Source organism: Pipistrellus hanaki (genome assembly GCF_964339955.1).
Source record: "Pipistrellus hanaki genome assembly, chromosome: 3".
NCBI lineage: Eukaryota > Metazoa > Chordata > Mammalia > Chiroptera > Vespertilionidae > Pipistrellus > Pipistrellus hanaki.
In genome coordinates, this window is record NC_140505.1 from 110,056,345 (window position 1) to 110,071,673 (window position 15,329).

A 15,329-nucleotide genomic window follows, 5' to 3' on the forward strand; every position below is an offset into this window, starting at 1 on the left:
TCATGCCACAATATTTTGAATTAAAAAAATCAATTTGCAATGTATATTATAAAAATAAATTACTTACAATGCAGGTATTCTTGAATATTTTTAGCTGAAAATTCTCAGGAAAATTATTTTAAAGTTGGTTACGATTGTCACTTAGCGAAAATATTTTCTTTTTAATAGATGCACGTGGTGTGTGGGGAAGGTCTGGCTTGCGTCTCAGATGCTTATGGAGTACAATGGGTTAATTGCCAAGAACCAATTCCAGCATGTAGTAATTACAAGAGTTTTACCAAAAGGTTGGTGAAACTTGGGAAGCTCAACAGGGTTGAGTCACATGTAATTTACTTGTTGGAACTGGCTAAATGGCACTTACACCAAACCTGAATAGGATAACAGTTTGCTGCCAGACAGCTCAGGGCATTTTATTGCCTCCTGTTGGCCAAACACCCGAACAGATAATGCTTCTGTAGAATACCCTTTGATACCTTACCCTTTGAAGTATATATTTCCACCTTGCCTTGGGACAAATTGTATTTAAAAAGCCTGTGGTCCTGAGACAAGCAGTCTTCAGCTCCCGTTAGCTGAAGTAGTCTGACCCCCAATGCCTTTCAAAATTATCTTTCGTCCCTGGACTCCTTCTTAATCATCTGGTGCAGCCCCTTTCTCCAGAATGCTGAACCCTTTTTAAGGCTGGGACAAGAACCCCGGCATTATGACGTCCAAATGAGGGGCACCAACAGTTAATTACTCATGAATCCCTAAGAATAGATGCCACTTTACTGGACTGGTAAACTGAGATACTAACAAAAGGGTGATATGTTAATTAGGGCGGACATCTTCGGACAAAGTCACAGTGGCTGTGAGGCCCAGGGCTCACAGCAGCCATGGGCTCAGGCAGCAGTGAGCCCTGGCAGCTGGAAGGCCTAGGGCTCATGCCTTGCAGCCACCTCAACTGGCAGTGGCAGCAGCAGCATGGTGATGGGATCAACGCTTTCCCCAGATCAGCCCAGTTGCCTTCCGCAGAGGGAGGCCAGACTGTGGATTAGGACATCCCTGAGGCTTCCAGATTGTGAGCGGGGGCAGCCAGGGCTGAGGGACACCCCCAAGTACACAAATTTTCATGCACCGGGCCTCTAGTACCATATAATAGAGAATAACTCAAACCACTCCACAAAACATGTCAGTTTACTACCACAACAAACCTCTAAGGCCTCACCCACTATTACATCTAAGTTATTCTTAAAATTATTTGTTTTTTAGACTATCCAGATTTTTAGAAGAGACCTTCATGTTTGTCACTATTATTACAACTTCTTTTTCTTTTCTTTTTTTAAAAAATATTTTTTATGGATTTTATACAGAGAGGAAGGGAGAGAGATAGAGAGTTAGAAACATCGATGAGAGAGTCATCGATCAGTTGCCTCTTGCACACCCCCTACCGGGGATATGCCCACAACCAAGGTACATGCCCTTGACCGGAATCAAACCCGGGACCCTTCAGTCCCCAAGCCGACGCTCTATCCATTGAGCCAAACCGGTCCCGGCTCAACTTCTTTTTCTTATCTAACAACTTCAAAAAGTTGTCAGAGGACAATACTTGTTTGAATTATTAAAGCTGAAGATCAGCAAAAGACATAATCTTCCAAGTAAAGGATCACCTGAATTTCTTTCTATTCATAAAGAAACATCTATCTAGATCAGCATTTCAAGTGCCTTTGGCAGAACAGTACAACTGTAAGAAGCTTCCAATAAAAGAATTCTATAGGTCAAACAAATTTGGAAACTACTTGAATATTATCCCTTCTCTCCATTAATTCCCCCAGAAGAACACATTTTGGCAGTATTCCTCTAATCACTTTCAGGAATGCTCTGATTGGAACTCATTCTTTCAGGTACCAACTTACCAAGTTTCTTTTTCAAAAACTCTGGCAACTAATATTGTACTTAGATCTATAGACATTCTAAGGAGCACAGCATTCAGCTTTTATTCAACATGTATGTTTTCTAGATATCTATAAATTTAAGTTTCTAGAATTTCAACACCCAACCAGAATCGAGCAAGACCAGCAATTAAACTATAAAATGTATTTTAGCTAACACAGGATAAGGTTGTTTCACCATGATATTAAGATTAAATACCATGAACATTTAAGATTAAATACAATGAACATTTAGTCTATCAAATGATTTTAATGAAGGATGCAGTTTTACATAATGCACCTATAAGATTCATTCTTTTTAGGCTCAAATTAGACCTTGCCTAATTTCATCACTATCTTAGACACTTACTAAATGTATAATCAAAACTACAGAGTGTCACTCTGTGGGTGTGGCTCAGTGGTTGAGCATTGACCTATGAACCAGGAGGTTGATGTTTAGGAGGTCAGAGCACAAGCCCAGATTTCGGACTCAATCCCCAATGGGGGCCATGCAGGAGGCAGCCAATCAATGTTTCTCTCATCGATGTTTCGCTCTCTCTCCCTCCCTTTCCCTTCTCCTCTCTCTAAAATCAATAAAAATATATATATTTTTGCCCTAGCTGGTTTGGCTCAGTGGATAGAGTATCACAGTCCTGGGTTTAATTCTAGTCAAGGGCACATGCCCAGGTTGCAGGCTCAATCCCCAGTAGGGGGCATGCAGAAGGCAACCAATCAATGATCCTCTCTCATTGATGTTTCTATTTCTCTCTCCTTCTCCCTTCTTCTCTAAAATCAATAAAAATATATTTAAAACTGAAAAAAAAAACCACATTTTTTAAACTAAAAGTGTTAACAGGGAAGAAAATACATTTTTACTAAAACTTGCAATAAAAAATGTAGCTTAAGAAAATACATTGGTTTCTGCACATCAGACTCTGCTGTAGAGAAAAAAAGACATCTTACTCATGTTATTCCCAGTTCTTAGCATAGTGACTAAAATAAACTGTGGTTGAATTAAATATTTGTGATTTGGAATTATTCAATATCAAGCAAAAGATAAGGTAAATAACTGCATAAGCTAATAGATATACACTCTAAGACAAAACTAAAAAACTAAATTTTTCAAGAACCTCCTAAAGAATGCTTCAGGGAGAAAAGACAGCATTTCTAACAGCACGTCTGTCTTAAAATATTTACTGAAATACAATGATAATGCTTTTTATTTAAAATAGTTATAAGCCGCCGAAACCGGTTTGGCTCAGTGGATAGAGCGTCGGTCTGCGGACTGAAAGGTCCCAGGTTTGATTCCGGTCAAGGGCATGTACATTGGTTGCGGGCACATCCCCGGTAGGGGTGTGCAAGAGGCAGCTGGTCAATGTTTCTCTCTCATCGACGTTTCTAGCTCTCTATCCCTCTCTCCTCCTCTCTGTAAAAAATCAATAAAATATATTTTAAAAAAATAGTTATAAGCCCATAGACTGAGTAAAAAAGATCACTGAAATCATTAAAAAAAATTAAAGAAAAGAATAAAAAAGCAGAAAAACCACAAATAAGAAATAAAATTAAATCAATTCAGATATAGTTAACAGACTGTTAATTTTTCAATTGAATTTATATACATACCAATTATAGTCATCTGGAAGAGAAGAGTATGTGGATTTATGACAAACACAGTATAAAGCTCCATCTGCAAAAACCCAAAAAAATAAAATGGATTTGTTAATTTGAGGATATGTTTTCACATAGATGCAAAGCTAGCTTTATTTATTCAAACAATACTTGCTGTTTACTATGAAATAGAGATGTATTAGGGCCTTGGATTCAACAAGATCTAGTCTCTGCCCTGAAAGGGTACAAGTCTGGTGAGAGACAGACAAGTGAACAAATAATTTCCAATAAAAAAGATAAACCCTGTTAGGATGGATTAAGTATTTAGAAAAAGAAGGGCACACAGAAGAGTTGCAAAACACAACTGTACAACCCTGGCCAAATGGCTTAGAGTGTCTTAATATATATACACCAAAAGGCTGTGGGTTTGATTCCAGTCAGGGCACTTACCTAGCTTGCAGGTTCTATCCCTGGGCAGGGAGTGTTTGAGAAGCAACCTATTGATGTCCTCTCTCTCTCTTTCCTTCCCTCCCTTAATCATCCCCCCCCCCTCTTAAAAACAAAAACAAAAATCAATAAAAACATATCCTCAGGTGATTAAAAAATGAAACAAAATTGTACAGGTTCAAGAATGCTTTTCAGAGGAGATGATGCCTAAGCTATCTGAAGGATGAGGGGAAAAATAGGAGTTAGTAAGGGATAAGTAAAATGTTGCTTGCAGAAGGAGTAACAAGTGCCAAAGATCAGAGGTAAGAAAGAATATAAAGTATTTGGGTATTCTAAAAACTTTCATGTGGAGTGCACAGTTCATAAAGGGAGCATGTTAAGTAATAAAATATAAAATAAATTGTTCGAAATTAATTTCCATTCATCAAAATGCTCATATTTCAAAACAAATTTTTTTTAGAATGTCTACAAATTCAAGAGCCATAATTACTTTTTTAAAAGTTTATTTAAAAGGTTCTCCTGTGTTTAGAGGAAGGGTGTTCTTTTAAATATAAAGAAAAAATGTAAATGTAGCTCAGAATAGTTAAAAGCAAGCTCCAAATATATCTGGGCTATGTATCTCTCTCTCACTTCTCCCAACTGGGCCTCTTGCTTCTCAGTATGAAACACAATCCCCACTTTGTTCAAATAGCACTCATCCTTCAAAGTCAAATGCTACTCTTGCATAAAAATTCTTTATCCCCTCCCCACCAACAACACCATTACAGAAGGGAGACTTGTCTATATATACATCCCACAACCAACATTTCATATGACATTGCTGTACCTTCTTTGCAATCTTTTCTGCATCTGTTATTGATGTGTATTAAGATATGTAAAAAAGATGTCTCTTCCTTCTTGTATACCTATCCTTTCTCCAAGGATTACATTATATTTAGAAGTCAAAATATAAATTTTGCCGAAACCGGTTTGGCTCAGTGGTAGAGCGTCGGTCTGCAGACTGAAAGGTCCCAGGTTCGATTCCGGTCAAGGGCATGTACCTTGGTTGCGGGCACATCCCCGGTAGGGGGTGTGCAAGAGGCAGCTGGTCGATGTTTCTCTCTCATAGACGTTTCTAGCTCTCTATCTCTCTCCCTTCCTCTCTGTAAAAAATCAATAAAATATATTAAAAAAAAATATATATATATATATATATATATATATTTTAACCCCAAAGAAAAAAAGTACCTTAACAAAATTCACTATTATCACACAAGAATGTTCAGCAAAATGTCAACCCCAAAATTTATTGGTGCAAGATAAAAAAAAAAAACAAAAAACAAAGAATTAGAAATTTAACCTTATCTCTCAAATGATTCATTAATTTTCAATTTACTGTACTAATACAAAGCAGTAGTAAGACAAATCAGCGGATAAAGTAAAAAAACATTCACACAATTTATATTTTGTTTTGCACTATGGAGGATATTCCTAATTATGCCTGAATTAATCTTAAAAGAAGTTTTAGTCTTTGAATACAAACCAGCTAAGTGAGGTACGTGCTTGCTAAAAGAAACAGGGTTGGGTGGCAGAGGCAGGACATACATTATTAAGTGTTCTTAACTAGGCAGGGGGGAAAACACAAGACAACAGTGCTTCAGTTCAACAAGAAACCTGTACAATTTTTATTCTGCACTTACACAGACATTTGTACCCTCAAGACATACATCACATTCTACCTCATACCCCAGGTATTTCTAGTTTCTATAGATGTGCTTCACCTACAAATTTAGGTAAGTTTATGGTTACTTAAGGCCAGTAACGACACCATGTTTATTAATGTATCCCTTTTAGTGGCTACTAAAAAAATAGTGGCTGCCAAACTGCCTCAAAGGTGTTAATTTCTGCATAATACTTGAAAAACTCATATGACATTGTACGAAGAGGAAAATTCTAGTTACGGTAAGTACCCGAGGTTCTAAATATATCATTAGGACAAGTTAACATCAATCAACCCAAAGTAACTAAATGTGCCCAAAAGAATTCCAAAGAGAGTCACTTCTCTGTAACTTATGGGCTACTGTTACATAAATATGTTTAATTGCATTTTAATAAGATATATAAAAGCTGAGCCTGGTTGGTGTGGCTCAGTTGTTGAGCATCATCCTATGCACAAAAGGTTACTCATTCGATTCCTGGTCAGGGCACATGCCCAAGTTGTGGGTTTGGTCCTCCTGTCAGGGTGCATATAAGGAGGCAACCGATTGATGTTTAGCTATTTAAAAATAAATAAATAAAAGGTGCCCTAACTGGTTTGGCTCAGTGGATAGAGCGTCGGCCTGTGGACTGAAAGGTCCCAGGTTCGATTCCAGTCAAGGGTATGTACCTTGGTTGCGGGCACATCCCCAGTGGGAGATGTGCAGGAGGCGGCTGATTGATGTTTCTCTCTCATCGATGTTTCTAACTCTCTATCTCTCTCCCTTTTTCTCTGTAAAAAAAAATCAATAAAATATATATATTTTTTTTAAAAGAGAGGGAGAAAGAAACATCAATGTGAGAGAGAAACATCAAGTGCCAGCAGCTGCCTCCTGCACACCCTCTACCAGGGACAGAGTCCACTTAGTCCTCCTGCTAAGACATACAATAAGTTAATGCTTTGAACTTTCTATAATGAATACATGCTTCTATATTTGAAAAAGTTTAAAACTCTTTTTACACATTAAAAACTCACTTACTTTGGATTGGAAATAAATGTTTCAAAATAGTTCTGTTGGATATCACCCATTTCACTGCTGATACGGCCATGGTGAATCAAGATGCTTATCAGGTAGTATAGAAAAAGATTTGAAGAGAAAATGCTTTCAAAATTTGCTTCTAGGCATACCTTTTTTTCATCCCTGAGTGAGAGATAAGAAATAAATCAATCAATCACTGCTACCTATGGTAAATGACACAATATATTGACCATTAAAGTGACACAATATATTGACCATTACGAAGACAAGATAAAAATCACTACCTAGACCCACAATCACCTAAAGCAAAACTTTTAAACTTTCCATTTCCCTGTTACATAAGAGCAACATTATCAAAACACGTGATCAGAAACCCCAGAACTATGTCCTCAACAGTTTCTCTTAAATCCAAATTTCTCAGCACCTAGTACTGTTTTCACTTGAGTGCTCAGTAAATGTGGGATTACCCTTAGAAGCAGGCACTCACACAGGCTACACAGAGCATCCTCTTTCACAATGCTAATGTCTGTGTACAACGTCCCAGGAACCATACAGATATGAAAGCTTCTGAGAGTAGTACTCAGTTTCCGACGAAAACAAATATTAAACAAGACCTATCCTTGATTTTTTTTTTTTTTTAAATACTGATTTAGACGAATACATATAACCACGAAGTGCCAAAGATAATTTCACCACCTTATATACAGGGTGGGACAAAAATAGGTCAACAGTTGTGAGTACATGAAACAGTTTATTCTTGTATTGTTATTAATTATTGTATTGTTTTCCATTTGAACAGCTGTAAACCTACCTTTGCTCCACCCTGTATGTTTACGGTTTTTAACTTTCCAAGGTACCTTCATTACCATTTCACTTCACTCTCATATTAATTATGAGAGGTATCTTTATTTTGATTCATTAAGAAACTCAGTACAAAGTTTAAACGACTAACTTCCAAGAGTCAGTCGCAAACTGGGAAACACTGGGCAAGTTACTAACTAAATGACCCTCCGTTTCTTCCATGGTAAATGGGGAAAACAACCACAACCTCCGCGGCTACTGTGAATAAAAGTATAGAAGCATTGCTACATCGCTTGTTTTTAATTGGCCCTGATGGCTTTCTTCCCTTCCCCCGAACAGACAAAATGGAATTATCACGCAGTTATGTGTGCTAGACTACACTAGGCAGGTCGGTTCCTTGCCCTGTCAGTGCATGAGCATTTGAGTTCACTGAGTGCTTTTTACCGTTTACACCCCCTTTCCTACATCACGTGCTCTTCCATCGGGCAGAGGAGTCATCCTCATTTCTCAACACTCAGAGGTTCAGAGGCCAAACGATTCTGCCACTGCACCCCTGCTTTGTAGGTGGCCGGAGTGCTCCGCAAACCCGTCTTCCGAGCACAAACCCAGAAACAAAACATGGGAGGCGGGAGGGGGGGGGGGGTCTCCTCTGCCGAGGCCCAGAGGCAGCTCCCCCGTAAGTGAGTCAGATCATCCCCCCCAGGGAGAGGGGTTCTGAGGGAAAGTCACTTGGTCCGGAACTCAGCCCCGAAGCAAAACCTGCAAAGCACCTCGGAGGGCCCTAAGTGTAAGGAACAGGCTCCCGGGAGCACGGGGACCTCCATCCCGGGGCAGATCCGGAGGAGTCCCCGAGCGCCGGGCACAGGCGCGCCGCTAGTAGCCTTAATGCGCCGCCACACGCCGGCCCTTCCGCAGGACGGGCCGGGACTGGGGGCGCCAGCGGCTTTATCCAGCCGCGAACCACAGGTAGGAGCCGCGACCACCGCGGACAAACCTTCCGGGCCTGCCCACCTTGGCTTTTAGGGACACCTGGACCGGAGGAGGAAAAGGCACCGGTTACCTTGACGTCCGCTCACCGCGAGCCCGCCATCTTGCCTCCAGCCGGGTCCTAGGGCACGCCGCTCCACGTGCCTTCCTGGCCCGCCGGGCATTCTGGGAAATGTAGTCTCGCGGGAAAGAGCTCTGGGCAGGGGCAGCGGGGGAAGTTGGGGGGCCGGGTGTGTGTGAGGCTTACTGGGAACCACCTAACATGCTCCGTTTAGTTGCTAACAACCTGACTCAAATCACTCAACAAACAAACAAACAAACGAACAAAAAACACAAGATCACTGCCCCACGCACACATCCTTAGAAAGTAACAAGCGGTATTATCTTTTAAGTTTATATTAACAATTGGAGTCCCTCCTGTGTGTTCAGTGGTAGAGCATCCACGCATATATGAATCAGGAGTCATGGTTTGATTCCCAGTCAGGGCACTTGGCGGAGGAGTGGGGAGAGGAGGTGCGGTTTTCTGGCGTGATCCCCAATGTCGATCATGCAGGAGGGAGCCCATGGGGTGATTCTCGGATTGGAGGCCTTCCTCACTTCCCCATTTTAAACTTCACATCCAGCCCACCCCTAAGGATTTAAAATGGGGAAGTGAGGAGGCCTCCAATCCGAGAACTCAGCACTGTGTTCTGAGAACTGTGCTAGCTATTCATTATGGGGGGGAAGAAAATGTGTAGAAACCTGGATTTTGCCTTTTATCTTGCATGGAGAAAAGGCTCCTGGGCCTTTGCACTTTCTGTTCTCATTGCCATCAGTGCTCTTCTTTCAGCTCTTTTGACCACTGCCTTACATTATCCATATTGCTCAAATTATCCATATTGCTCAAATATCATCCCAGAGAACACCACACCATTAAAATAGCCTCACTCATCCATATGCTGTTGCCTTCCTTTAGTTTTCTTCATAACATTTACCGTTATATAACATCATATTATTTGTCTTCTCATTTAATGTCTCTTTCATGCTAGAATGCAAGCTCCACAAAGGCAGGGGCAGGCATCTATCTTGCTCTATATTGTATGCAAACCCAACATCTAGAACTGTGCTTGGCCTCATTGAAGGCCTCCAGTATTTCTTTTTTTTTTTTTTTTTTTTTTTAAATATATTTTATTGATTTTGTACAGAGAGGAAGGGAGAGAGAAAGAGAGTTAGAAACATCGATGAGAGAGAGTCATCGATCAGCTGCCTCTTGCACACCCCCCACTGGGGATATGCCCGCAACCAAGGTACATGCCCCTGATCGGAATCGAACCCGGGACCCTTCAGTCCCCAAGCCGACGCTCTATCCATTGAGCCAAACCGGTCTCGGCAGAAGGCCTCCAGTATTTCTTGAATGAATGAAACAAATAACACAGCAGGCATCGACAATAGCAGATGATTGACTGCTAAAGCAGCAGTGTAACCTGAAAATTCCTTTCCTTCATAATTTGCAAATTTTGTATTTGTGTACATTTTTTTTTTAAAAGGATTCGAAGCTTTTATGATGTATTCAACAGGGTCAATAAACCACTCAAAATGTTAACGAACATTGTCCTGAGTGATTAATATTAAAAATAAGTGCATGCAAATTCACAGTAAAGAAAAATAAATGTGGGCTGCTGTGGTTTATCTCGTTTCCCACAGAATTCAGGCTCCTTCTGCTGCTAATCATTGCTTCTGTGGAAGCCCACAATGAGGACCCAACTCTGTCTTTTTAATCTTGTCCATCCTTCAAAATCACTCCGTAATGCCTTTCTGCACTATGCTGCAGGAAGAGTTAGAAAGGAAAAACAGAAATGAATGAACAATCAACTGGATTTGTCAAACATTCATTGTGCAAAGTGGTAGGGGATGGATTAAAGATGACTTCAGAGGACATGTCTTTTTTTTAAATATATATTTTATTGATTTTTTTTTTTTTTTTTTACAGAGAGGAAGGGAGAGGAATAGAGAGTTAGAAACATCAATGAGAGAGAAACATTGATAAGCTGCCTCCTACACACACCCCACTTGGGATGTGCCCACAACTAAGGTACATGCCCTTGACTAGAATTGAACCAGGGACCCTTCCGTCTGTAGGCCAAAGCTCTATCCACTGATCCAAACCAGTTAGGCCAGAGAACATGTCTTGATGACTGTGACAGAATAGGGACCACTGACCAACAGGGAGACTCATCGGAAAGGTTTACAAAACTGAGACCAGAAAAGAAAGCAATCATGTGCATGGAAAAGAGAGTAGAGCTAGCTTCCGGCTGAGGGAACAACGTAAAAGTCTAAAAGGGGTGGAAATAACTTACCAACTGCTGGAGTACAGTGTGGAGGAGAGTGGCAAGAGATGAAGTAAGAACCATGTCATGTTGGCCTTTGTAGGCCTTGGTGGTGACATCATGGAATTGGGACATAGGCTTATGTGTAGATTATTCTAAATGCTGTAGGGAGTCACTGGATGGGTTTAACATAAAAGAAGGGACATATGATTTATGATTTGAAAAGATTACTCCGGCTGTATTGTGAGGAGTGGCAAGACTGCAAGCAAGTCTAATGAGACTATTGCTATCCTGCAGTCAAGTTAAGAGATGAAGGTGATAACATGATGTAGGGTAGCATCAGTGGAGATTAAGAGAAGGGAAGAGTTTGTTGAACAAGAATAGATTGGTCTAGACCACATGTGTCAAACACAAGGCCCGCGGGCCAAATCCAGCCCGCCAGGCCTTGCAATGTGGCCCGCACCGCGCTGTCATCACTGCACTCCGCTGTCAGTTTATGACATTGTCAGTTTATGACTGTTCAGTAAACCATTCGGCCCGCGATTTAGGCTGGATTTTAGATTTTGGCCCCTTCTCTGATTGAGTTCGACACCCCTAATCTAGACTCTAGAGACAAATGGTAGGGTAGGGGGGTTAGAGAGCAACCAAAGGACTTGTGTATATGCATATTAGCATAACCAATTGACACAAACATGGGCAATGGGGGCTTGCCGGGGTGGGAATGGCTGGAGGTGGGAGGTGGGGGTCAATTGGGGGAAAAGGAGACATATGTAAAACTTTAGACAATAAAAACAAAAGAGAGAGAAACAAGGGAAGAGAGTTCAGATATATTTTGAAAATGAAAATGATAACCAAACTTGCTGGTGGATTGATTGGATATGGAAGCTGAGAGATAGTAAAGGGCACTTCAGGTAATGCTTTGCTGACTAGCTTGAAGGTGGTATGGTTCAGGTGACAGGGAAGAGTGAAAGAGGAGTAGATTTGGGGGTCTGATGAGGATGGAAATTAATGACTTGGAAGTTGAGTTTGAGATACCTCTGAAATACCCAAGTAGAGATTAAAGATATAAAATGAGATAGCTGATGGGGGGGGGGGGGCGGGGAATGTGTCTAGAGAATAGAGGTTAGGCTAGATATAGATTTAAAGCCATGGGAATGTTGAGTGCATATAGGTAGAGAGTGTAGAAAAAAAAGAAAAAGGTGAGAAAGTAGTTAGGAGAGGCATGTCATGTCATGAAATATTTCATAACTCTAGCATCCAATGCCAACAAGTTTAAAACTATTATTTCCAAAAATACAAACTTGAAATACCAATAAATAACTTACATTAGCCTACATAAAAGCTGTTGCAATTCATGCTAATGAAATGACAAAACAGATAAAATCATAGAGGTTTGGAGTAGGCTTTAAATGGCTTCAGTTGAAAGGGGGTCAGCTTTTTTCTTTTCAAACTTCACAGAATAAAGTAACTCTTTATATAAACCAGAGATCAAAGACTTCAGAGCATCTAACTGCCAAACCATTAGGGATAATCTTTCTAAAAACATTTTTTATTACATAAAAATTGGCTACAATTTTGAGCATTTACTATTCAAACACTATACGTGTATTTTTTTTTCCTTCTATTCCTACTGTTGGCCCTAGGAGATGGGTATAATTACAAATGAAGTAACAGAAGGGGTGTTGTTCAAAGCCATGTCAAATATAAGTGGTAGAAATATGATTTGAATCCAAGAACTTCTGATACCAGCACCCATGAGTTTAACCACTGTGTTAGACTGTGCCATGCTCATTGCCAAATAGAAAATGTAGATTTAAAAAATCCAAGTTAAAAATAATCCAAATTCATACAGAGTTTAAAAACAAAATGCCAGAGATAATATCTATTAACATTTTAGTGTGTAACTTTTCATTTTTATCTCTTCTTATATCTATACTAGAGGCATGGTGCACAGATTTGTGCACTTGTAGGGTCCCTTGGCCTGGCCTGCAGGGCTTGAGCCAAAACTGGCTCTCCAACATCCCCCAAAGGGGTCCCGGATTGCAAGAGGATAGTTCTCAGGTGACTCAACCCAGAATCGGGTTCCCTCCTCTCTGGTTCCGGGTGTGTCCTCCGAGAACCACAGCTGCCAAGTCACGGCAGCTTGGCAGCTCCTGCATTGAGCATCTGCCCCCTGGTGGTCAGTGTGCATCATAGCTACTGGTTGGACGGTCAGATGGTTGCTTAGGCTTTTATATACGTGAATTATGATACTAATTATCATTTATTGGACACATTATTATAGGACTCTCTTTCACGGCCCGCGTAGAAAGAGTTCCAATTCAGGGTTCAGGTTCTGGAGAAGGGCCGCACACAAATGAAAAGAGACTTGAAGAAATTCAATTTGGCGATTTGGGGGGCCAGGCGGTAGTCCAACTCTAGTGGGAGAACTACTACTGCTCTGGCCCTGCCATCCACTTTTATTGAGGCTTAGCCCTTAGGCAGGAAATAACAGCTGTTTCAACTAACATAATCTCAACTAAAGGTTGAGCAATTAAGGTTGTTGACCAGCCTTCCTGGCTTCCTGTCAACATCTCTTCTCAGTAAAACTGATTTGGTTTCCAGCACATTATGTGTACTATTCTAAAGTCCTTTGGTCAGTAACTGGCAGAGGAAAGACATGAACCAGACAGCCTGGTACTCCTTCAATCTCCTGCTCTTTCACACAAACACAGTATCTTTATTTCTATTAATATATGTATATAAATAAATAGACATATACATATACACATAGACTTTCTTTTTATAGAACTATATATATATGTACTAGTCCATGCAAATTCATGCACATTAAAAGAGGATTAATTAGAGGAAATAATTTAATATTGCTATTTGTCCTTTCTCTATAATAGAAGTGTCAGAGATGGAAGAAAATTAGTAAAATGTGTGTGAAAACCTTCCTCCTGTCAGAGTTTGGGGCATACCATGGGACCCAGTCAATTCCCCACCCACCCACATGCGCCTCAAAATTGCGTGAGACCCAGACTCAGCCAACCCCCTACAATTGGGCTAGCTCCAGACCCAGCCAGTCCCACCCTTGTCAAGCTCCATCAGGCAGGGGATGTAGCCTCAGGTTTCTTGCCCCTGTCTGGGATGGGGGACCTCAGGCCATGCCCCCAATCTTGGCAATGGGACAAGGGACCTGAGGCCGGGATGGAGGACATGACCTGAGATCTCCTGTCAAACCCTGGCGGGTAGGGGATGCAGCCTGAAGTTCCCTGTCAAGCCCCATGGGCCTTAGCCTCAGTTCCTGCTGATTGCTCATTAAGACTCCTTATGGGAACTTGGCCTCAGCTGTGGGTGCAGCCATCTTTGTGATGAAGTGATGGTCAATTAGCATATTCCCTCTTTATTAGATATCTTTCCGCCCCACACTTAATGTATCATGAACATTTCCCTATGAATAGTCTATATATTATCAATTTCAAACCATCAGTCTCTTACACATCATCAGGATTTTTTAATTATTATTTTTGTTAATCCTCACCTGAGGATATTTTTTCATTGATTTTTAGAGAGTGGAAGGGAGGTAGAGAAACATTGATGTGAGAGAGACACATCAATGGGTTGCCTCCCGCATGTACCCCAACCAAGGCTGGGGATTGAGCCTGCAACGGAGCCAAGTGCCTTGACTGGGATTGAACCTGAAATCCTTCAGTGCAAGGGCCAATGCTTTATTTGCTGAGCCATATTGACTAGGACAGAACTTCTTTATATTATTAAAGATCCTTTCAATATAGTTTTCTCTCCCCCACCCCATAGTTTTCATTTTTAAGTTATCCATTATTAGGTGTTTTTCTGCAACTCCTGAGTTTTAAATTTATTCATTATTTATTCATTTAACAAATATTTATTGAACACATATTAGATGCACAAGACACCAGCACAGTTTTTTTTCTTCATAGATTGTACATCAAATGGTGATGACAGATATTAAGTATATAATGATATAGTTAATTATCTTATTATCGTTGCACTAAGTGTCTCAGAGGAAAAGAATGCCATGGAGCATATAACTCAAGGTTCCATCAACATTTTGATGACACTTTTTCCATTTATGACATTTAGTCCACTGACATCCGACTAATCTGTTGGGATTAGGAAAGGTTCCTCTGAATTTAAGCAGAAATCTGAAGGAAGGGAAGAAATTAGGAAGAGGAAGAGGGCAAGGGGGAACAGTCTGTGTGAGGGCCCTAAGATAGGAAGTAGTATGATTTCCTCAAGAGTTAAAAATAAGGTCAATGTGCCATGGCTCAGTTGGTTGGGTGTCATTCCCGGCCCCAAAAGTCACCACTTCCATTCTTGGTCAAGGCATATGCCTGGGTTGTGGGCTTTATCCCCAGTAAGGTGCATACAGAAATACAGGAGGTGGCTAATACCGGTGGGTGTTTCTCAGTATCTTGAAAGGTTCAGGAATCTAGAGAAGGTGCTGTGGCATAAATTAATAAAGAGACTAGAAATATAATATAAATTTGTAATTCATGGGGAGGCAGAGGAGCTTAACTGTAGGAATCAAGTTC

General features: G+C 40.6%; 1 protein-coding gene across 5 annotated transcripts in view; it reads right to left on the reverse strand.

The window, feature by feature from the left end:
- Positions 1–8,624, reverse strand: part of MRPL42 (mitochondrial ribosomal protein L42) — a 102,376-nt gene extending 93,752 nt beyond the window's left edge. For 3 of the 5 annotated variants that reach the window (XR_014794739.1, XM_084880385.1, XM_084880387.1), the window contains exons 1-3: positions 8,538–8,624; positions 6,677–6,838; positions 3,531–3,594 (exon numbers count right to left, since the gene is read on the reverse strand). Coding sequence is in view for 4 of the 5 variants with exons in the window: in XM_084880385.1 (XP_084736511.1) it covers positions 3,531–3,594; positions 6,677–6,746 (134 nt within the window). In the remaining variant the exon portion in view is untranslated. Of the gene's footprint in view, positions 1–3,530; positions 3,595–6,676; positions 6,839–8,488 lie in introns of all 5 variants that reach the window. The other 2 variants (XM_084880386.1, XM_084880388.1) reach the window with 1 other exon arrangement.
- Between the last annotated feature and the right edge of the window lie 6,705 nt (positions 8,625–15,329).